General features: G+C 47.8%; 9 protein-coding genes across 9 annotated transcripts; 4 read left to right on the forward strand and 5 right to left on the reverse strand.

Annotated features, from left to right (window-relative positions):
- Positions 1-1,537: 1,537 nt before the first annotated feature.
- On the reverse strand, positions 1,538-3,582 carry ABOM_010517 (multicopper oxidase; the record flags this gene model as incomplete). Its single annotated transcript, XM_022537645.1, has 6 exons — positions 1,538-1,580; positions 1,635-1,935; positions 1,996-2,342; positions 2,415-2,635; positions 2,701-3,195; positions 3,247-3,582. The coding sequence occupies 6 exons, from the start codon at positions 3,580-3,582 to the stop codon at positions 1,538-1,540; spliced, it is 1,743 nt and encodes a 580-aa protein (XP_022384517.1).
- A 638-nt stretch (positions 3,583-4,220) lies between these two features.
- ABOM_010518 (FTR1 family protein) lies at positions 4,221-5,564 on the forward strand (the record flags this gene model as incomplete). Its single annotated transcript, XM_022537646.1, has 4 exons — positions 4,221-4,248; positions 4,315-4,439; positions 4,518-4,954; positions 5,048-5,564. 4 exons carry the CDS (start codon positions 4,221-4,223, stop codon positions 5,562-5,564), a joined length of 1,107 nt encoding a protein of 368 aa, XP_022384518.1.
- A 504-nt stretch (positions 5,565-6,068) lies between these two features.
- Positions 6,069-6,599, reverse strand: ABOM_010519 (uncharacterized protein; the record flags this gene model as incomplete). Its single annotated transcript, XM_022537647.1, has 1 exon — positions 6,069-6,599. One exon carries the CDS (start codon positions 6,597-6,599, stop codon positions 6,069-6,071), a length of 531 nt encoding a protein of 176 aa, XP_022384519.1.
- Positions 6,600-8,024: 1,425 nt separating this feature from the next.
- On the forward strand, positions 8,025-9,829 carry ABOM_010520 (putative choline transport protein; the record flags this gene model as incomplete). The annotated part of the gene is made up of 4 exons (XM_022537648.1): positions 8,025-8,165; positions 8,254-8,521; positions 8,586-9,005; positions 9,066-9,829. 4 exons carry the CDS (start codon positions 8,025-8,027, stop codon positions 9,827-9,829), a joined length of 1,593 nt encoding a protein of 530 aa, XP_022384533.1.
- Positions 9,830-11,781: 1,952 nt separating this feature from the next.
- Positions 11,782-13,106, forward strand: ABOM_010521 (putative chalcone synthase; the record flags this gene model as incomplete). The annotated part of the gene is made up of 3 exons (XM_022537649.1): positions 11,782-11,957; positions 12,016-12,659; positions 12,718-13,106. The coding sequence occupies 3 exons, from the start codon at positions 11,782-11,784 to the stop codon at positions 13,104-13,106; spliced, it is 1,209 nt and encodes a 402-aa protein (XP_022384532.1).
- A 4,804-nt stretch (positions 13,107-17,910) lies between these two features.
- ABOM_010522 (uncharacterized protein) lies at positions 17,911-18,823 on the forward strand (the record flags this gene model as incomplete). The annotated part of the gene is made up of 2 exons (XM_022537650.1): positions 17,911-18,178; positions 18,258-18,823. The coding sequence occupies 2 exons, from the start codon at positions 17,911-17,913 to the stop codon at positions 18,821-18,823; spliced, it is 834 nt and encodes a 277-aa protein (XP_022384535.1).
- A 416-nt stretch (positions 18,824-19,239) lies between these two features.
- ABOM_010523 (uncharacterized protein) lies at positions 19,240-20,163 on the reverse strand (the record flags this gene model as incomplete). Its single annotated transcript, XM_022537651.1, has 3 exons — positions 19,240-19,766; positions 19,837-19,938; positions 20,016-20,163. 3 exons carry the CDS (start codon positions 20,161-20,163, stop codon positions 19,240-19,242), a joined length of 777 nt encoding a protein of 258 aa, XP_022384534.1.
- A 323-nt stretch (positions 20,164-20,486) lies between these two features.
- Positions 20,487-20,879, reverse strand: ABOM_010524 (EthD domain-containing protein; the record flags this gene model as incomplete). Its single annotated transcript, XM_022537652.1, has 1 exon — positions 20,487-20,879. The coding sequence occupies one exon, from the start codon at positions 20,877-20,879 to the stop codon at positions 20,487-20,489; it is 393 nt and encodes a 130-aa protein (XP_022384536.1).
- Positions 20,880-21,378: 499 nt separating this feature from the next.
- ABOM_010525 (uncharacterized protein) lies at positions 21,379-23,041 on the reverse strand (the record flags this gene model as incomplete). Its single annotated transcript, XM_022537653.1, has 4 exons — positions 21,379-21,456; positions 21,509-21,937; positions 21,987-22,353; positions 22,413-23,041. The coding sequence occupies 4 exons, from the start codon at positions 23,039-23,041 to the stop codon at positions 21,379-21,381; spliced, it is 1,503 nt and encodes a 500-aa protein (XP_022384529.1).
- Positions 23,042-23,414: the final 373 nt, after the last annotated feature.

The raw sequence follows: 23,414 nt of genomic DNA on the forward strand, positions 1-23,414 counted from the left end.
GCCAGCTCCGAGAAAATACTCTCTCTGACATGGTTCACACGGAATTATGGCCCAACGTATGATATACGCATGCACCGTATGTGAGAAGAGGCGCTAAGCGAAGCTAGCCTATGCACAGCTGAGTCAAGGATCAATCCTGGCTACCGAGTTTGCACCATCTAATTTCCGACTCAAGAACTTGCCAAGTTTTGCTGTGCGGCAGATGCTGGCTACAGCAGGGTATCCACTCAGCCTTGGCAATGGAAGCACAGGATGCTATTATGAGTCCAGCCTGCCGCAGCGAAGAGTCTGCAATATGCTCCGGTATGATTCCTAGCAAATATACATGATCTGACCCACTTAGTAGTGGTGTTTATTGTAATTCTTGGCACGAAGTCAAGCCTTACAGCTAAGCTCCTGCCAAGGAGCCCACTTTACGAAACGTGTACTGACAGTACAGAACAGTTTCTAGGGCAAGTGAACATTCAGTCTCGGTCAACAGGCGGATCAAGAGCATAGAAGACAGACCATCCAAACCGTAGAGTAGCCAAGACTTCGAGACTGTTCTTTGGCATCTTTGCTTACCCAAGCTACTTGTGGGCTAGACTTGCTAAGAAAAAGTTGAGTGATGCCAAGTCTCTCGCTTCGGTATACAAGTACTAACTACAGAGTACTAGGCATTCTGTATGCTGTCAGGCTCCGACTAAACATCTAATGTTCCTCTTGTGGTAGCCTCCAAAGAGCCTATGAAATTTGCACAGCTATGTCCAAGTCAATAAATCGCAGCACATATACTGGGTTTAACAAGGCCGTACGACCTCACATTTGCGTGATAAACTGAGTCATACTTGTCCTAACTTACAGCAATGTCGAAAGCCAATCTTCGCTTGGTGGTGTGATGTATAGTCGAATATGCGCCGGGGAACTTCCGTCTCTTCCATATAGTGTATCCGATTAGATTGATAAGAGAAATTGCGCTCGGAAAGTATATACTCTTTTGCAATGGCTCTTCCCTGTCTCCGCTGTGGCAATCACTAACCGTGGAGATTTGTAGTAGAACCCACACAATACGGGATATCAGACAATAACCCCTACGCGTCTCCCAAGGTTTCCGCCACTAGGCGATTCCCCGGATTATGCGCGAAATGGACATCCATCCCGATTTGGTCAGGTTTGCGAGCTGTGATCTTGGCGACCCACTGCTCCGAGTGGAACGGAAGGCAGCTATCAATCTGATATTCAGGCGGGAATAGCGTCAACCATATTTTCATAGTTGTCGAGTTTCGGCTATTAGCAAGTATTCTCTCTCCGGCGCTGTCGGAGTGAAGACGGGCAGATAATCTGGCATTTATCTCCGACCAAGTGCCATAGCTTGACCATTGCATGGTTACAAAGTGTAGGTGTAACTTTCAATCTTGGATTCTAATAATCAGGCAATGGAATATATGGTGGCTATAGTGAGACATGAATGTAAATTGACTATGAGCAGAACTAGTTTAATGTATTCTATGTAATTATTCCAGTGGGCGTCACTGCCTCACCCCGTTCCGCAGCATTATTAAACCAACATGCGGCTGTTCTTGATAGGAGCCACCCCATACCTGTACCTTGTTAGCGATGGTTCCTAACTCCAGAAAATAGCTATGAAATCTTACCACACTATGGAGGCCAAACCAACAAAAGCGGCCACGCAACTGAAAACCAATGCTACGATGCCGCGTGCCGTGAAGCCGGCAGGGAGCGGCGCAACGGCCCTGTTCTCCCCTGTAAGGTCATAGAAATCCTCAGTGTTTCCCGCTGCGTTACCTTCGGTTGGAGTGCCGCTTGCGCTACAAACATCATAGTGGTTCTGTGGGATGGTGAGGTTCTCCTGCAGATATAACGGAGCTTCGACCATCACAGCAGCCAGTCCTGCATCCATATGCCACTCGATGTGACAGTGAAAGAGCCAAATGCCTTAAGGTCATGTATTAGTCAAGAAGTCTGCCTTAAAGTTGTAACATAGCTTTGTCATACCAGGGTTATCAGCTTTAAATCGGACGACAAAGTTACCCATCGGCTTAGCGATCAAAGTATCACGCCGCACGGGTACGGATGCGAAGGTGACATTGTCCGGGTTAAAATGGCCTTCGTAATCTCCACTTCTCCAGATGACCTGGAAGTTGTGCCCATGCAAGTGAAAGGGGTGTTTACCGTCATCATCATTATTGAGGACGATATCGACGATGTCACCCTTGTTTAAGACGAATGCGTTGGTGTCTGTGCCGTATATAGCGGCATCTGTCGCGGCGGATCCGGTCGTAAGCGCAGAGTACAGAACTGGAACTTTGGGCGCCACATATGAGATTCCATTGAAAAAGGCACTGGTGGGTAGCTTAGTATATTGCTTTTCGGATACTCAAAAACCCACTAAGAGAAGGAGAGGAGTAGCTTACTAGTTCGCCCCATCACCAAGGTTGTCCATGGTGAGATCCAAAGTCACAGTGATATCTGCATCACCATACCGCTCTAGTCCATCGTAAGGAACGAGCTCAAAGTCATCATAGAAGTCGAACTCAGACACCGACTTGGCTGTTGGTTTCTCAACAGCAGAATCGTACACCAACCATCCAGTAGAATTGTAGTTCAAATCCGAGGGAAGGGTGTCAAATATATCCTGGTACGTATTAGTTTATACACATTCTTTCTGTGCGGTGTCCCCTTGCATATGGTCGTGCTTACTGTATCCATGCTGCCGACCATGGCGTAATTGGCATTTGTCTCATTCTTCATCGTGACAAGAACACTATACCGCTGTGCAGAGCCTAGGTAGATCATAGACGCAGTGGCTGGCTCTGTCCAGACTCCATCCACCTCGACAATTTGCATATCATGATCCTCAATCCAGAAATATTGGCTTGCAAAAGCACCAATATTGGCTAGTCTGAATAGATAGGTCTTGCCAGGCTCAACTGGGACGGTCAGGTTCTGTGTATCATTCATCAAGGCAGACTTAGGAACCGGCTCTGCGCCAGTTGGATTGGCAACATTGATAAATTCTTTCAGAAGACCAGGCATCTCATCGTGGTACCAATCCGACAGAGTAATAACTCGCTCCTCATGATATTGGCCGATGTAGGGGTCCTCCTTATCATGAATTACCAAAGCTTGACGCCAGCCATCGGGGTACTGTCCCTTTGTGTGGGAGTGATACCAATATGTACCGGATTGATCAAGCTTGTATCGCCGTTAGTGTGTATCGGGTGCATCAAACTTGACGGGACTCACTGTGAAGTTGTACACCATTGTCTCATTCGGAGGAATGTTGCATTGAGTGGCGCCAGGCGGGCCATCCATTTCAGCCGTGCCATTTTGGAAGAAGCCATGAAAATGAACACTGGTAGATTCATTGCCAAGCTGATTTCTCACGTTGGCAATAACCCTGTCGCCCTTGGTAAAATTCAAGAGAGGCAGTGGCCATTCGCCATTGATCCCAATCACCGGGCGAGGTTGCAGTCCATCAGGGTTTGCCGTCACCCATGTTATATTCCAATCGAAGACGTGCGTCTCTGCACAGGCGATGGCGCTGATGGCCGAAAGTGACAGAAGAGAGAGGAGATTCATCCTTCTGTCCACAAAGCAGGAATCCTAACTAGTTCGCTGTTGATGAGGAAATTAAGGGATCAGTAGAGACCGAAAACTGGATTTCACATGGGCAGAGTCTTAAATAAGTCAAGGGCAACACAAGAAACATGTTTATGAACCCATAGCTGCTATCGTGTACCGCGTCCATGTAATTTCAATACATGGCAGTGGTATTACGGGATATTTCAGGGTGGAGCCCCCCTGGAGATGAAGTTGATGCACACTGTCCTACAAACGGTTATCTGATCCGAGATTTAGACCCTTGGCAACAGCTATTGTCCTCCTCATGGTTCCATCCTGAATTGCAAGAGGGAATTTGTATCACACTTAGCGGGCTGGCGGATCTCGCCGCCATGATCCACCGGAAAGAAAAGAAAAAGAGTTCTCATTACGCGTTGACCTTGTCATCCTTGACTTGCACGGGTGGAGATTCGACTTGACTGTCACAATGCTATCGGATGATTGATTGCCGGGTTAGACTCCGTCAATGGAAGCATGCGAGAGCTTCCGGAGTTGGTCTATGAAGGCCAAATTATTAGTATATAAGTCAGACGAGTCTGTTCCTCCAGGATAAACACACCTCATGAACCAAATAGGTCTTCAGACTCGAAGTCAACATGGCGAATCAAGTCTTTGCAGTCACTGGTAACTCTCATCAATACGTCTTGAGTTCTACTTTTGTATAAGACGAGCCTTACTGACCAGGAACAGTCTTTTTCATTTGCTTCCGAGAATGTCTCGAAAGTAGCATCATTGTATCGGTGCTTCTTGCCTTTCTTACCCAAACCTTGGGTGCTGAAGGAGATAAGCCAGCTCTGAAGAGATTGCGAATTCAGGTACTTCTCCTTCTTCATGTCTTTTGCACTTAGTTTTACCATGAACCGCGTTAGACAATAGCCTGCTAACATTAACAGGTATGGTGTGGAGTAGGTCTAGGTCTATTCTTGTGTCTATGCATCGGTGCAGGCATGATCGGCGCCTTTTATGGGTTGGAAAAAGATACCTTTACGAACACAGAGGATATCTGGGAAGGCATCTTTGGATTCATAGCATCCATCATCATTTCCATCATGGGGGCGGGGCTTCTGCGTGTGAACAAAATGCGCGAGAAATGGCGCGTCAAGCTCTCCCGTGCCTTGGAGAAAAAGGAAAAGTCTACGACCATGATGGGCCGTCTGAAGGACTGGTCCGAGAAATATGTCATGTTCATCTTACCATTCGTTACAGTTCTTCGTGAGGGACTGGAGGCTATTGTTTATGTCGGTGGCGTGGGACTGGGACTGCCAGCGTCTTCATTTCCCTTGGCCGTGTTTTGCGGTCTTCTGGCCGGTGTTGCAGTAGGCTATGTGATGTACCGGTAAGTCTTGTGCATTACATCCTGTCCACTCCAAACATCATAGGCTGTGTAGTATCATTTGACGGTGGCTAACAAATCTTGCTGCAGGGGTGGAAGCTCCACTTCCCTACAATACTTCCTGATTATATCTACTTGCTTCCTCTACTTGGTCGCGGCAGGCTTATTTTCCCGCGCTGTCTGGTACCTGGAGAACAATACCTGGAACCATGTCATCGGGGGAGATGCTTCGGAGACTGGCTCAGGCCCTGGATCTTACGATATTCGCCAGAGTGTCTGGCACGTCAACTGCTGTAACCCAGAGCTTGGCGGCGGTGGTGGTTGGGGTATCTTCAATGCTCTGTTTGGGTGGACTAATTCCGCTACCTATGGCTCAGTGCTATCCTACAACCTTTACTGGGTGGTGATTATTATCTCATATGTCTGTATGAGGTATAATGAGAAGCATGGCTACATTCCTGTCATAACGCCGATTGCAAGGAAGTTGAGATTTGGTCGATTCAAGAAGGGCTCTGAGGACGGCCATGACTCTGAGGTTGTCGAAGAGAGGAAAGAGGTTAACCATCTGGCCCCGCAGATTATTACCAGAACCATAAGCGAAGCATAGGATGGGAAGCTGACTAAAGCACTAGACCCGCCCAGTACCGGTGCCCGCCTAGGTTTATCCTTTTGAGATTCACTATGTATGAACCCTTCGGCCGCCCTTTACTGCGCATTATCACTGAAAGGTGGTTTGATTTGGATTCAATTGTGACACCGAGGTGAAGAACATGCTACAACAAGGCATGGACAAAAGGAACGTATGTCAACTATAATACTTTACGGTGTCTGAACATAAGCATAGATATTTATCTGGCATTATTGCGTTCCATTGGCAGAGGAACTCGAACTGTAATCGAGGACAATGAATAAACAGTAATATCCACCAAGCGTAGATCCATTAAAATTCATTATAGCCAGAACATCTTACTCAAGTCCCACAGGTACTATGAGTATCTGTATGTCTGTACAACCCCATACTTCGATCATTTAGATTCTCACCTGTACTCAGACCTTTCCCATGAGAGGATAATACAAATGCAGTATGTCAGCCCATGGAATGTAGTCAGAGTTAAATGCCAAGCTTCAAGTTGAAAGATGTGCCAATAGGACAGCCATGGGTTGCAGAGTCGTCACTTGGCTTGTGGTAAACATAGCGGCAATTGGAATCGCCCCGAAGACAGACAAAAGCGTGGGGACAGTCCTTCGAGTTTGAGGGTATAAGGATGAGGCCCTTGGCGTAGAACAGCGAGCCAGGCTTGGTGTTCACACATGACACGTCCCAGAAGATTTTTTCACCAGCTTGGGTGTACTCGAACTGAATTATATCGCCATCAGCGTTCTGGTCTGTGCTGACCTTGATGGAAATGCCACCGCCTTTGGGATTTAGACGATATGTCTCTTGGTACGAGGCACCTGGAACAACTGCGTGCATTGGACCTTGCTTGTCATCCACGGACCATAGGTAGAGAGTGGCGCCCATGTTGTTGACTATGACCACATTTCCAAGACTGGTTGCTGAGCCGTGCTCCTCGAGGGACTGAGAGGATACAACGGAGAGCAAAGCCAGGATGAAGAGAATGAAGTTGGCGAGGGAGATCATTTTGGTTTGAGGTAGGATAAGTGATGGTTTATGGTCTAGATCGAGAATGCTCTGTGATTGTTGCAAGGCAAGCATCTGAATGAGGGCTGCCCTCGTGAGAGCCTCCAGCATTTTTATATAGCATCTAGTGACCTTGATATGTGCACTATTCAGTGTATTCCCATGGACAGAGCTAGTGAATACTTACATTCAATTATCTGAACACCATCCGATTAAGCATGGCCCTCTAACAATTTAATTAAATGGCATTGAGATACATTCTCTGGGCATTAAATATGGCATCCATTCTTTGTTCGCTGGGGTCTAGATCGCATACCCACCTTTTCATTCACTTAATTGTCAACTATAGCATATTTGATATGCATTCACTTTTATCACTGCATGCTGCTATTAATGGCATCCAAAAATACTCGACAGATAGTTTATAGTAACAGTCCTCAAAGAAGTGGCATCTGAGACACAGAGTTAAAGGCAGCTTCGCTTACAATATCCTGTCTGGTACAAACGAGACTGTGGAAGGTTTCACTACAGGAATAGTATAATTCCCGTCACTTGAGTGAGAAGCAAGTGGCACTAATTATTCAACAATTTTCAGGGTGCACATAACCCCAGTTAAGGATAATACATTGACTATTCTAGAAAGGGCTAATCTGGGAGGAACAGGCAAGGAACGATGTAATGGTCCCATACGTAAAGTCTCAATTGATTCTATGTATCCATTGGCAGCTTCTAATTCACAACTGCAGAAGCAACATACTAGTGAGGTTTATGGCTTGGTCAGGAACTTGAAGGGCCGAAAGCTTAAGGTCAATATATATATGTATTCTCGTCAATTGGGGCTAGTTAGTATAAATGTCAATTTATTTCCCAACAGTCATGACGAGGGGTCAAATACATATCTTCATGTAAAGGGAGTATGATCGGTCCAGATTGACTATCTTACTCTCTAACAAGCCGAGGCTATGTGATTAAGCTTTTTTTTTTCGCGAGTTATGCGTCAGATACGATGTGGTCAGTGCGTGTAAAACTCGGAAGAAAATTCCCCTATCATTTTGGGTACAAAGTCGTGCTGCTCCATCTTCCATCTATATGTATACGGATAGTCTATCACCTCGTATATACTTATGCTGATGTCGTATGAGATTAGGGACTCGAGAAACGCGGCGCCACAGTATTGACCCGCTACCTGTCAGGCTTTTCACAGCAATTAATGCAGGACAACTCCAGTTATACCTTTGTTATTCCAGTCTTACGCGTTGGTTAGGCTGAGGCTGTGTTTGCTTTTGCCGAGTCCCAACTTCTCCCCCTTGCATCCCACCCACGTTGAAATGTTCCATTTCCGCCACGTTGACAGTGTCAGCTTCGGGACTTCACCATCCACCCGGATATATCTGCTTTGATATAATGCTTTTAAGCTGTCTAGAGATGGGTACGTCAGTTAAACGTGTGTCGCAAGTCATGGTCGGCGATGCTCAACCGCCGGCCTCAAATGAAAAGCTCTCTATGGCAAACACCGCACAAGATAACCTGGACATGCAACGACTAGGAAAGACGCAACAATTAAAGGTTAGTAATAATGACAGAGGCTATCATATCTTCCTTGTAACATGCATGCGGTAATAAACCGAACCGTCAGACTGATTCTACACCTCAGAGAAATTTTCGGTTTGTATCCATCCTCGGTTTTAACTGTACGTTAATGGCAACTTGGGAGTCAATTCTGCTCACCAGCAATTACGGTCTCATAAATGGCGGACGAGCCGGAATGGTTTACGTTTATATTGGCACTTTCATCGGCTTTTTCGCCTCTGTCGCGTCCTTAGCAGAGATCGCATCGAGAGCTCCGACGGCGGGAGGTCAGTACCACTGGGTCAGCGAATTCGCTCCTCCTTCCTGTCAAAGGTTCTTGAGTTATATCACAGGTACGGTGCGACAATTCCAGTAGGCGTGATAGACATGGTACTAACCCCTGCGTACCCTCATCAGGATGGCTCGCAGTTTTGGGCTGGCAGGCAGCGTTTGCCAGTGTATGTTTTCTCGCCGGTACCTTGATTCAGGGTTTGTTGGTCACCGTATACTCTGTCCCGACGGCAGGCTATGTATACACATCTGAAAGGTGGCATGGCACGCTTTTAGCTATTGCAATTGCGATGGTAGCAACTGCCCTCAATGGGTGGGGTACCGGCTGGCTCGCCAATCTGGAGCGTTTCTTGCTGTTCATTCATATCTTTGGATTCTTTGTGGTGTTGATCCCCTTGTGGGTTAAAGCCGACAGAGCCAGCAGCGCCGAGGTTTTCCAGACCTTTTCTAACACAGGTGGGTGGCCGAATATTGGATTGGCCTGTCTGGTCGGCCAACTGACCCCGATATTCTCTTTCACGGGGCCGGATGCAGCGACGCATATGGGTAGGTATCCTTAGCCACTCTCGTTCCAGCATCACATAACTAACTATGATCGCCTGCTAGCGGAGGAGGTCCAGGATGCTTCCAAGATTGTCCCGTGGTGTATGATCTCGACTGCTCTGATCAATGGCACACTTGGATTCGTTATGCTCATTACTTTCCTCTTCACAATGGGCGACATAGACTCGGTGCTAAAAGCTCCCAGCGGCTTTCCCTTCATCACGGCTTTTCAGAATGCGACTGGGTCATCCAATATGGCGGTAGGCCTCGCATGCATTATCTTAGTTATGGAGGTCTGCAGTGCTTTGGGCATCCTAGCGACGACCTCGCGCCAGATCTTTGCGTTTGCCCGAGACAAAGCACTTCCTTTCTCGAGCACTTTCGCCTATGTCCATCCTCAGTCGAAGACCCCTATCTGGGCTATTCTGTCTTCTACATTGGTGACCGTGCTATTGAGCCTGATCAATATTGGCTCCACGGCAGCTTTCAATGCGATTGCCTCCTTGGCGATTGCGTCTATGTTGACGACCTATATCATTGCCATTGGCTGTTTCTTTATAGCCCGCTGGCAGTCAAGAACATCGCCTAGTCCGCGCTTCTGTCTAGGCCCGTATGGCCCAGCTATCAATATGGTATCCATGGCCTTCCTTGCTTTGCAAATCGTCTTCACCTTTTTCCCAACTACCAGAGAGGTGGTGCCCAGAACGATGAACTGGTCCGTTCTAATGGTGGGTACAGTGACTCTCTTTGCCATCGTGCAGTATGTCCTGTATGCTCGGAAAGTATATCAGTCGCCTGTTAGTCGGACCATTCGAAGTGAAGAATAGTTGCCACTTTGGAATGTAATTAATACAAATAATGGGTAATAAAAACAAATAAAAAATGTCTTCAGTTTCAATTGCGAGTGGGACAGGATAAGAGAGGAGAAAAAAAAAAGAAAGAAAAAGAAAAAATAAATACGTGCATCATCCGTGAATCGAACACGGGCCTCATCGATGGCAACGATGAATTCTACCACTAGACCAATGATGCTTGTTATTGAGTAATTCCTCCATATTTGATTTTATAAGTTAATTTTAAATGAAGTAATCCAAGATACGGTCGAGCGCTATAGCTCTAGAAGGATCACCATACTACCTCAACTTTGTGGTGAGACATTTCTAGGTGTACACTACCCGAACACCAACTCATCTGTATGAAGACTCAGTTACAGTTAGGGTATTGCAGCCTGAACCAGCGCGATCTGCTTTTGGCTGCAAAGTCAAAGAACCACTACATGCACGGATATATATTCCCGCAGGTTGTATGTTTTTGTTATGGTACTAATGCCATAGATCCATATCTTACACTTCACAGAGGGATGTCAGTGACCTCAAACTAACAATGAAATCTCCACCGCGTTTCAGATACAACCACAAAATGTATTGAGATGACCGCTGTTAAACAGCCTCTCCTTTGTCGGTGTAGGCTCGCCAGCGCCGGCGCAAAGTTCCCTTCCTCGGGAGTCTGCTACAGCGACTTGTATTATGGTGTCTCCTTTACTTATCTTCCGTTATACTATGACGCGGTGAAGGAACACAAACCTGTCATTTCCGGTGCTTCCCTCTTCCCTGAGACCTTGACAGTAGCCCCACGTGTACTAGTGGTTGGATCTCTGATTATAGCCACAGCGAAACATCGATGGGCCATCTGGCTGGCATGGGCTCTAACGACTTTTAGTATGGACATCCTCTGCCTTATCAAAGTGTGCACTACAATAGCTGCATGGATATTCCGGAATACCATCACGGGAGGGATACTTTTCCTGGCACTCGGCTATGCCATTCAGGCCTCCGCCAACGCTTGGCTATTGCAGTGGGGCTGTTTAGCGTTGTTCTTGCCCTTGGCCAGACCATTGGAGCTGCCGTTGGCCGTGTTGTATTCCAGAATGATGGACTGACAAATTACAGGTCAAGAAAACATACACTGACAGCATACGCATGCATTGTTTGGGCAGTCTTCTGTGGCGTCTCAGGAATTGCTCTGGTGTTCAGTTCTTGGACTGTGAGCTATGACTTAGATTGTGCGCTAGATACAAACCAACAGCTGTGTTGGGGAAAAGCTATACCTACATAGGGGGGAGATTAGTCAACAGGATGCATGAATGTGTGACCTTATATACCATTTCCAAAATGCCAGGAATACCCCTCCATTGTGTCGTGTCAGTGCTACGATATACATGACTTGATTTGATGTAGCTTTGGCCGCTACAGACAAATAGCAGTTTATATCAACCATTGAACACGGCTAGATACTAAAACGGTCTAGATCATATATTTATACGAGATGAGCCAAGCTGATAGCGGCCTACCTATCCACTAGCCATAAAACCCTGCGCAGTATTTAAGCGGCGTGGGCCACTAGATAGAAGAGCCTTTCATTTACCCTCAACTTTGACCCTTTCGTTTTAGGCCCTTATTACTAACCAATACCGAATATTGCCTAGTTGTCCGATAATTATATTAGGAATCTCTTCTATAGCATAAGTATCAACTATTCTTATTCCTTATCCATATCAGGCATCTAATGGTTAGCCCAGTCCGGATCTAGACTGCCGCTTCCTCGCTGATCTGCTGCATATGTAGTCTAGTTGACGATAAAAGAATATTCAAAGCAGCATACGCCAAAACTCCTTCCAACAGGTTTCAATAACACTGGGACGCCCGCTTCATACTTCATTTCCGAGAATATCTGTTCCTAAAACCGCTTATACCCGGGTTTCGTCCTAGGCCAAGGCATCATGGCGCCCCTATTACATGGTACTCCTCCGCCAGAGCTCAGAATCCACAATGATGTCCCTTTATCAAAGCGTGTTGTCTCTGTTGTTGGAACGGGCGCCCATTATCCCTCATACGAGTTCCCATCTGACGAACTCGAAAAGCTAATTTCAGCAGCCCATGATCCTAACGACCCAGCGTAAGAAGTTATGCTGCTGTACTAGAGGGAACTGTGGGTACTGATTTCATATAACCAGGATACGAAAGACCTTGCACATCAATGAAAAATCAAGAATACAGTACCGCTATACTGCCGTGCCATTGGACGACCCCTACTGGAGTGGCCCAAAGCTCCCAGATGTTGCTGGCTGTGATGCCCTGTTCAGAAAATATGGTGTCCCAGTCGCAGAAGAGGCAGCGAGGAAAGCACTTGCGGACTGGAATGGTTCTTTAAACGATATCACCCACATTGTCGTAGTTACATGTACGAACACAGCCAATCCAGGGCTGGACTACATGATTTGTGAGAGGCTAGGTCTCCACAAAAATGTGCAACGTACTCTCCTTCATGGCGTTGGCTGTGCAGGTGGCGTCTCTGCTCTACGCACGGCAAATGAACTTCTTCTTGGAGCAGCATTCCAAGGAAGGCCAGGAAGAGCGCTCGTTGTTGCGTGCGAGATTTGTACAATCTTTTTCCGTTCAATGCTGGAGGATATTGTCAAAACCCAAGAGGCAAACGTTGCCATGGCCCTTTTCGGCGATGGCGCTAGTGCTATGGTGCTGAGCAATGGGATTGGCCCCGAAACCTTTGAACGAGCTCCTCTCTGGAATATTCTCAACTCTCGCACAACTCTCCTCGAGGATTCTCTTTCTAGCCTCCAGTTCAATATCCACCCCAATGGTACGCAACTGATATTCTGATTTTACCCAGAAGTGGGAGTTAGCTAACATACACACAGGGTACAATCCAGTGATCACGAAGGATGTCCCCGGACAGACTTCAGCGGCGCTTCCTTCCGGCTTTCACGACCTTATAGCGTCTACCCCTTCATTATGTTCTGACAAATCTAATTTTGATCCTTCTTCCTATGACTGGGCCTTACATCCGGGAGGTTACAGTATCGCGGTTCTTGCACAGAGCGCCCTGGGTATTACGGAACACCACCTGCGAAAGACCTATGATGTTTACCGCTTGAGGGGAAACACCAGCTCGAGCACTGTCATCAGCGTTATTAACGAGCTTGCCAAGGAACAAGACACCCCAGAATCTGGACGGGGCAAAGTGATTGTCGCTGCCTTCGGACCCGGTATTACCATGGAGATGGCGGTCATGGCGCGGCCGGCCTAGATAGGAGTTTGAGTTGAGCATGGCATCTTAAGTGTTTTGATCAGGCAGGATATGTGGATGTTGGGATATTCTTCTCCTAACCCACGCTAGGCTAGGGAAGACTGCGTCTTCTGACATTCTACAAGTAGACTCCAGCGAGTAGACCCAGCGCGGCGAAGAACACAGTCCTCATTTCCAGACTTTGGTAAAGCAAAGATTGGGATCTAGCAGGTAATCCGGCACAAAATTCAGCCGACAAGCGTCATGTCCATCTCAAAGCATTGCAAAGTGTGCGAGAACTCTCGTAGCATAAACAGCCTTTTTATAAAAGGAGACTTGGTGACGTAGTTGCAGAGCCGAAATCGAGGACTTAAGAGTTGCGCCTTGCCATATATATCTCCTGAAGTCTACTAAGTTCCGGACTTTCTGGATTCAGGGATATAATCTATGCGCAATATTCGGATAATCAGGATTTAGTGATGATCAGAACTTGTGCACCCTATCCTATTCTATTGCATATATATGTAAGCAATTTGAAAAGGCACTCTGAACAATCAATAGTGTGATACTATGTGATATGTTGGCAGTTTCCACACTGAAGCCATTAAAAAAATGAATTACTGTCAAGCAGAATGATTCTAGAAGGCTTGATAACTTGAAAAGTCAATTTCAATTATAAACGGCCAAACATGCATGGTAACTGATCCTACGTCGACAATGCAAGAATAGCCATCCCATCAAGGCACGGCAGACCAATTTGCAGTCACATCTTGCATCCAAACCTTGTATACAGGAGAGCAGTATACACAATTTTTTCAAGTTGCGTTACAGATTTGGAGTCAATTGAAAACCCACATGGTGTAGCGAATCAGACACCATGACAGCAATGTAACAGAGGTTTTATAGGCCCAACCACCCTTTGAAGTATGCCCTACCGATATGGGAAGAATAAGTTGATCGTACATCATGGTACCTAACCACGCTGCTATCAGCCCTGCAAAGGGATGATAGGCCTCCGTGAAATGGTGGCTTCACAGACTATCGACCGGATCGAATTGAATTATTGTAATACAATTCCTCTCGAATCTGATGACTGGAGTTGAATCTCGGTCAATTGAGATATGGAGATCATCTTGCTGATAGTTGTCAGGTCGTGATGACCATTCGATATGCTTTGTTCAATTCCATTGTATAGCACGGGCAATGTAGATGCCTTCCACACGCCAACCCCTTCGAGCTGACTGGCCCATACTGTTGCTATATAGAATGCCACGCCAGCAGTAATAACCAACGTGGGGAAAATACTCCACAACCAATTAAAGTATATATGGTCTTCAGTAATGAACACGGTGCCGTGTACAGTGTCAGTGCTATTATCAAGAATATCTTTGGTTAAAGATGCAGCAACGTTTTTTGTCGCTTCTTCAAGGCCAAGCTCTAGTATCCTGGAGGTAGTGAGACTGATTTCCTGCTCAAGGTAAATAACCTGTCTAGCGGCCTTGAATGTCCATTTCGATTCTGTGGAGTCCTGCAACCCTCTCCAGTAAGTGGCCCTAGAGAAAATATTCATAAAGCCTTGACACAAAGGAAGATATCTCGATTTGAGATCAAAGAGACCGTAACAGATCGAGTAGTTCGAACCATTAGTAGGGTTACGGAGGTAAACCTCTTGGGTCGATGTTCTGCTCAAGGCTCGCTCTGGTGTCCAGCACCTGAGTTCATAATCATCATCAGCTTGAAGATCCACGAAGACGCGGCCCCAGTCTGGCTTGGTGAGGGTAACTGTAGGAGTACCGTGTGAAACAGTAATGTTGTAGTTCCTATATGATATGGCGCATTTGGTTACATGTTTAATTTTTAGCTTTGTTTCAGGGTAGTGGATGGTGTCGTTGATTCCCGTGTCGACACCCAATTCAGATGGTTTGAATACAGCGTAGTTGCCGCCTTTCGGTCTTCAATAACACCCATTTCCATTGCCCAATCGACTGGCTCACCACATAAAGAAGAGAGCATTTGGATGCTGTCCCTAACACTGAAACAGCGGCGTTCAGTGTCACCCAGCGCGAGAAAACCGGTACTGGCTTCCCGTTAAACGCTCTGACTATAGCAACAATAGCAACAAAACAGGCAACGCTAAAGATCATTGCGGCTGTTTCAGGAAACCACGAGTCAGTCAGGAGTGCGTTCCAGGTATATATAAGCTGCTGGAACTTGTTCCGCTGCAAGCTCTGCTCCTCAGGCAGCAATCGAGCAGTCGAATCTGGGTTTTCCACCTCTGACACGTGCTGACTTGGGTTTGGATCCATCAGTTCCTCAATAAGTGGTTCTCGTAGTTCTGCAAGTGATGAGCGGGGAATTTAAAAGTGCGCCGGACTATGGATCTAGCTACGGTGCAAGTCATTCCTCTTATTTGAGCCCCCAATATGACGAAGTTTGGAACTATGTCACACTTGTCCAACACTCGCGTTCGAGGAATTATCTGCTCTCGAGCCTTGCAGTATATCACACAGCATCTCTCAGTCCAGTAAGGGGGACTTATATAACAGTGTGCCCTATTTCCGCCAAGCAACCTGGCACTCACTAACAAACCCCACCAACGATATTTATAGCCAGTATTACCGTGCCATTGCGGCTGATGGACTCTAACCTAAACTGTTCAATGAAAACGGAATAATCTGACTGACCGACAAACGACATAGAAATGGTGAATGCACTAGCCATATCCCCCGAGACACACGTGCAACCCTCTACGTTCAGCGGCAAGCATCATGTGTGTTAAGCGTGCCTTGATGGTGGACGGAGCTGGAGACGTAATTCGTTCGTGACCTGGTAGATCCCTTGTCACTTAATTTCATCTCGTGCCCCGGTTGGCTAATATAAGTTGGTGTCCATAAGACCCTGGCTAGCCCTACCCTGGTAACCTGGAGGTGTGTCTACTGGTTGAAAACAGCATGGTGGTATCCTCCCATGTCGGATTAGGTTATGCCTCGCTACCTATGATGACCATTGGCTGTGATGGAAATCGTCGCTCTGACCAGGGCCCTGTCATAGGGAAAGCTGGTTTTATCAAAAAAGAACAGCCTGTTTACCTAGGGAATAACGAAACCAACCAACATCGAGTCTGGGAGCTGTACGTTGGGCACAATCTCAAGTACAATAAAGGGAAATGGCATCATTCCGTGCCCTAGTATAACAAACCACGCCCCTAGAGTGTCTGAACCGCCTGTGTCACCGAGGTACCTCAAAGACCGCTCTGGACCAGTTACTTGTCACATCCTCAAAAGATTCTGTACGCCAATGTCTCTGGCTAGAATATGTTTAACAACATTAGGATGGCCAGTTATTGAACCGGCCTTTGGTACATGTAGTTGTTCTAATCTGTATAATTCTCGTTTAATATGGGTCGCTCCCACATACTCGGTATGCCAGAATAGACTATTACCAACAACACGGGGTCATGTACATCTAGTGCAGAATGAGATACTTGGCGTAAGTATCACAGTTTGAAGTTTTGCCTGGAGCCTATGGGTGGAGTTTCCCTGACAATGTCCACGCTAAGGCCCTCCGACATTGTGTATCCAACTCTGTCACAGGTAAGAGTTTGGTATTTGACTGGCACAAACGAATGTAGTCCTGGAATATGGACGACAAATATGTGACCTATACCCTGATATCAAGGACCATTGGTGGGCTTGAACTGCCATAGAACTGTGACTGACCAAATATCCACCGCATTCATCTGGAGCCATAACGCGGATTGGAGTTTTAATCTGAAATGGCAGTACCAAGGTTTGCCTCTGCTTCTCAGCATTCCATCTGGAGATGGAAGGCCTCACAAGAGGAAGATTCGGATCCCCCTGGCCCCATTAATAGGGGATAAAATGCCGACCAGGCCCAATTCACCGATCATCGAGAGATCTCTACTACTGAGACCCACCTGTCGGTGCTGCTAGCAATACTCGTTTGATGAACTAAGCTGAAGGAGTACTCCGATGTGCTCCTAGATATTATCATTTATTTTGGGGCCGAAAAGCTTCTTTGGGCCCTTTCTTTGACACCGGCGAGTGGGGTCCTAAACATGATGTGGGGCTCAGTCAGTATTGCCAGGATTGCTGGCTGAGATGGATCGCTCCTTTTCCATCGATTATCGAAGTCTGAAGACTGGCTGGTCCGGTTGGCCCAGTGCAGAGGGCGCTGGATATCTAGAGACGAAGGTTGGTTGGAGACAGAAACCCCAACGGGCTCGATGTAGAGTGTAGTATAATATACAATATCCGGCGTATGCTGACTACGATTCCTAGGGCTCTTTTTCTATCACCGTCTTTTCTTTATCTCTCCATAGAAAAGCATGGTAATCTACCTCACGTCAAGCACGCACGTCATGATTGGTGGAATGCAGTGGACTTTCCAATCACCAAGGCTATACATAGCACATCTGACACATCGTCAATCTTTTGCTCATTAACTAAAATGCAGGGGTCTTCTTAAACTCATTCTGATAGGGTTCAATTGACCATTTATTCTCGACGGCGGCGCTTGCGCGGATTAGCCCGCAGGCCGGAGGCTTGGCTATCCCCTTAGCAGCAAACGATCACCAATCATCCGAGCCCTAGACTGACACCGAGTCTCGACTAAGCCAGTCTTCAACAACACTAATGCAGTCACCCTGCAGGCGCTGGTTTTGGGCGGTTATTCCCAAACAGACCGCACGATTACGCCTAGAAGCCGACAAGACTCAAAGCGCCTAAGCATTCAATCCCTCTCTCGCCGATCCTCCACGCGAGCTATCTTCCTTCTCACTCTCTCCCCCCTCCTATGAGCCACCATGAACGGTCGCAGGCTCCCCAGCGCATTTTTGCGCATTTGTCTAATCATTCTACTATACGGACTAGAGAGAGTTGTCGCACAGGGAGATGGGACAAGTAATAACAGATTTGTCAATCCACCGGCCGCAAATTCAGCTGAAAATCCCGTCTGGGTCCTGGGGGAGCAGCAAGTGGTCTCCTGGATGACAACCTGGACTACGTTCAACATCTCTCTTTGGCATCAGTCGCTTGGTAAGGAAATGGCAGCTAGTTTGGGTAATATCTATAGTGAGTGTTCCCATCTTGCTGTTCATAGTTATCCTTGCATGGGGGCTGAATGGCACTGACGTGATGACGAAATATGAAGCTCAGGTTGAAGATATTGGGGTCACAAATTTCACCTGGAAGGTACAAACGTACGGCGCCAGCATTGAAGACTCGCCGATCTTCTTTTTCTGGATCAACGCCAATCCGACCAGTCCAGGCTTCAGACTTACATCGAATTATTTTAATATAACCGACAAACCGCGTACCTCGAGCACCTCGACTTCGTATACAGCAACCTCTACGTCCGAACTGAAGTCAACAAGCTCGTCGACAACAAGCACCACATCGTCTGCTCCGACTGAGACCTCGCCTACCGAGACTCCCCAAGCATCGTCGTCCTCTCAATCTGGCCTCGATCCATCTGCTAAAGTAGGACTTGGCGTTGGTGTGGGCATCGGGGTTCCAGCGATTGCACTGCTTGCGGTGCTTACCTGGCTTAAATATCGCCAGTCCCAGTCACGAAAGAGGTCGATACCAGTGGCAGAAACGACATTTGCGCAGATTCCACCATGGACCCAGCCTCCACCCCCACAAACACCGAAAGAACTACCTGGAACCCAGGCCACCGAGTGGGTTTCGGAATTACCGGACCGTGCATACCACTAGCCAGCCCATTGACTTGTCTTAAATATACCAGCAATATTCAATGATTCATGACTCTTGTGTGTTAGGTTTCCACCTGACATGCCTTATTGCAGTGATACTCTTCTATCAAAATACTTGTACATACATCTTTTGTATTTTATACGGATCCGTATAGCATAATAGTATATACCAACTGAGCTACTGACTTACTGCCCACCACAGTTCTTTCATAAGGTTTCCTGTACCATTCCGCAGCCATCGCAAGCGCTAATCACTGATCAACCGCGGCTATTCTTCTCGCTAAGGTCACAAGTTCTTCCAAGCTCATTAACATACATAAGAACCACGCTGTAGCACGCGAACGTGGCATCCATGCCCATTATACATTTTGGAAATCGTCATTCCCTGTACCCGATTACAAAAATCCTTGCGTATCCCTATGTATGACCAGTCGTCCCTTGCAGCTCGGCCAGTACCCGCGGATCTTGGGAGTCCAGCTCCTGCGGTGGCAGATGCTTCTGGCCGTGCGGAAAGGATCCCTGTGCCTCATAACGCACTGGTAGAGGAGGATGTTGCGGTGGCACCGCTTGCTTAGCCTTCCGTCGTCGCATAAACAGGAACCCTCCCAGCAACCCCAGCAAAGCGACTCCACCACCAACGCCGACACCAACTCCTATCCCGATTGTTTTCGACTTTGAATTCGACGAGTCCCCTCCAGAGCTATCATCGGATGCAGTTTGTGTGGGGCTCGAGGTTGTCGATGCCGAGGTTGTTGTCGGGGCTGAGGTCGTGGTTGTTGCGTGCACCGTTGTTGATGGCACCACTCCGGCCGTTGCAGTCACCGTGGGCTCGTCCAGGGAAAATTGGGAGAAGGACTTATTGGTGCAGCAGTCGTCCGCGGAGCAGCAGTAATTGTTTGTGGTATTGCCACATCGCATGACCCATTCTCCGCCGCTGACGCTTTCTGTTGGAAAAGTTAGTTTATATCAGTATCTGTCCATTGTGTTCATTGGGCGACTAGCTCGATGACTTACCAGCTACACATCGACCTGGACATAATGACGATGACCAGGATTTGTCCGTGCAGGTTCCGCGGATGAATTGTAGGGGGTTCCCGTCCGTTCCATCCCACCAGCCTGGGGTTGGCAGAGCAGGTTTGATGTGCAGATAAATCCTTCCTGACAGCAGACGCTGACCGAGGCCGTTACATTACAAGGTACATCATTCGAGATTGTGCCGTCGGGTGTGTAGCAGAGCGTAGCCGAGGTGATTTTGACTGCTTGCAGGAGAAGAAGATACGCCGTGGTCTTCAGCAGACCCGGGGATCCGGTGCGCGGTGGATTCCAAGAGTGTAGCAGCATCATGATTCATGGCCTGGCCGGTATGAGGGTATCTCGAGACATTTCAGGGGAGAAGTTTCCAAGTGGCGGTGGGGGCCATTTGGGAAAACAAATTACAAGCCAGCAGTGCTAACCTGAATCCTCGCTGGACCCTCAATCCACCAACGGCGCTAAGATGGTGCTTTTCCACCACTAGCTTGATCATCGGTCTTCCGACGGGCAAGGCTAATTCCGCACCGGCACTACATGCATTTAACTGCGTCCCTAGCACGGATCCCTTATCCCAATGTAGTCATTTTGACAACGACCATAAAACTCCCTCATCTATACACTCTAACATTACATTAACTGGTCGTCTCCTGAACCTCCCCCAAAACCACCGCCTTGAGCTTCGTCGGATCCAAAAACGTCTCCTCATCAGCATCCACCAATTCCTTCGTCCCGGGCTCCTGTCTCCGCGCAAAGAAGACCTTAAACGCCGCCTCATCCCTAAACGTCAACTCCACAACCGCATCGAAGGCGAAATCCTCCTGGGCGCCCATCAGCACCGCCGCCGGGAAACTGTTGTCTTCGCCGGGTGCCGGGCGTGCAAGATAGAGACGTCTGTGGGCGAGAGGGAAGTCTGCGCCTGCCAGCTTTTGGATGAGTGGCACGTGCACTGTTTCGTAGTGGGCTTGGAATTCGGCGGGGGTGGTGCCGCTTTTGCGGGTTACGTATAGGAGAGCTTGGAAGACCATTTTGCTGGGTGGGTTTCTGCTTGTTTTTTTTTTCCGATTGGGGAGGCGTTGCAGTTGCGTTGGAGTAGGGTTAGTATAGTGAAAGTGAGTATGAATGGGATATGAAGCTCATGGGGATGATCATGGAGGGGTATTTATAATATAATATACATAAGTCCAGCCTCGGCCAGGCAAGTGGGGGCGGAGTTGCTAGCATGATTCATAGACGAACTGGCCAATCCGGCATCGCTTGGTATTCTATATGGACACACGTTATTCCAACGGGCTGCTAAGTGTCTTTGCTTGGGTTCGACGGTTTAGGGTTTGGGAGGTCACTGTCTTTTTGGACGGCAGATGACGTACTGCCCTACTCTCGTCATCCCTTAGCCACGTGGGCAAAGGTCTTATCGGATGGAGACAGTTACTTGCCATACAATTAATTATTATATACTAAACATGATCAAAGTTGCATCATATCTCCTATAACCAGCCAAAGACAATAGTCCTCATGTATATACAGCTACGACCTCAAGGCGGCTCGGGCCTGCGCCATCTCTTCTTCTGACGGAAGGTTGACGATCATCATGTACAGAACGTTCTAAATGCCGGTATTAGCAATAGTACGTAGGAGCTGATGCCCAAGAACTCACACTCTTCAGGAATTTCTGGATACCGCCAATGGGCCCCCCTCGGTTTTGCAGCCGCTCACGTGGGTTACGGGAACTCACTCGCCCGCTAGATCGTCTGCGATATTCTTCATCGTGTGGCCCTTCCCCAAGATCTCGGTGAGGCTCAGCCGACGAGCGCCCAGCTCTAATAGAGCGTACAGTAGCCGCTAGAGCTCCCACTGGCCCAATGGGACGCTCTCGTATACCCCGTGGTTCATATTCCTGGCCTCGGCCTAACCTGTCTCGTCGCTGACCGCCCCGAAGGTCTCTAAGTTGGCCCCCGGTAATATATCCGCCAGTGATCAGTCCAAGAGCCGATCCACTACTCGCTGGGTGACTGGGATCGGCGTAGCGGGAAGTGAATTGGGGCTTTGGTGCCTTATTCAGAGAGTTGTCGGGATGTTCCATTTCCTGGTGCTATTGTCAGAGCGCGTTGTAGATTGTCATGGGATGAACCTACGAATTGAGCCTGTGACCTCCGATCAAGATAATCGGCTACAAATTCTCGGCGTGACGACTTGGCATTCTTTATTTTGGCCACGCCATCAACACCCTGTGTGGCTAACTCGTCAAGATCTGGGAAGATGAGGGGGGCGGTTTCTGGGAATGGCATATCTCCGTAAGTGTTGCCGTGCGAGGACTTGAACATATGTTTCACCCTATTGAATGTCCCTGACCCACCACGGTCAAGTGACGTGACAACTGTTGAGTTCAGATCAAAGCTGGTGACTGTCGACGAGGACTCTGGCTTCCATGTCATAAGGAGACAATAGAGACCACGAGGGCGGAACACCTCTTCATTGATCTTGTCAAAATATGAATTCGTTCTGTACTCAGTTAGCGATATCCCCTTGTGCAAAGCCAATGTAATCGAGAGAAGACATACTTTCTTCTTGCGTCCATTGCTATCGCAACATCAGTGGTCAGCTGGATTGCAATACTAACCGCTATTCCAATCGCACTAGGCAAAAACATAGTGCCAATTCCTGCCAGGTTGATGGCGTGTAACCACGGAGTCGCCTGACAGGCACGATTGGACGTTTCCAAGAAATCAAGAAACATAGCTTGGTCAATGCCGAAGTCTTCCAGTGCAGGTGCATACGCTCTGATGAACCCTCGCTTCCGCGATTTAGGCCGTCGCTGCGGAAGAACCACCGGATACGGGAGTCTTGGGTTGGACGTCGGCGTATATGGTGGTGGCTGTGGATAGGCTTGTAGAAACGACTCGGCCAGTTGCTCTGGGGTTTGATTTGTGGCGGCTTTGTTTGTCTCCGAAGTGCTATTTAATTCCTCCTGTAATTCGTCAAGTTCCCAGTCTTCTTCGTGTTGCTCCTCGACTACCCTTTCGTGGCGAGCGAATTCGTCGTCGGTTGTCGTTACATTGGCATTATCGGTCTCTGATCCATCAGAGCTTTGAGCCTTCTTCTCGCGTCTGTTGGCCTTGTATGCTGTAATACTTTCGGATGCTAGACCAATTCCGGCTGCGACACCTTTGATAGCCTTTCCGCGAAGCATGATGTTGCTGTCCTATAGAAATAAATGAGTCACAGATACGATACGCTTTTTCAATGTAAATCAAGAAGGGGGATTAGAACAGAGAAACCACAGCTGTCCTACAGACTTTATACCTCATTTCCCTCTTCGATATCTCGTAGTTTACCGAATGAGGAAACCAATTCGTCAGGGGCGCAACGGACGGTCATTGGGCTGAATCCAACATAAGCCTCGTTCTTCAATTTTAGCGTGCGGGTCTCGGGGGCTGTGCCGGCCTTGTGGATCCTAAGCGCTAATCTGCATTTGGCATACACTTCGGTTCTGGCCATCAGCCATGAAGGTGTGCCCCTCGACCTTGAGGGTTGCTGAGGCTGAGACGTTTAGCGTTGGCCAA

The sequence above is a fragment of the Aspergillus bombycis genome (genome assembly GCF_001792695.1).
Source record: "Aspergillus bombycis strain NRRL26010 chromosome Unknown contig00130, whole genome shotgun sequence".
NCBI lineage: Eukaryota > Fungi > Ascomycota > Eurotiomycetes > Eurotiales > Aspergillaceae > Aspergillus > Aspergillus bombycis.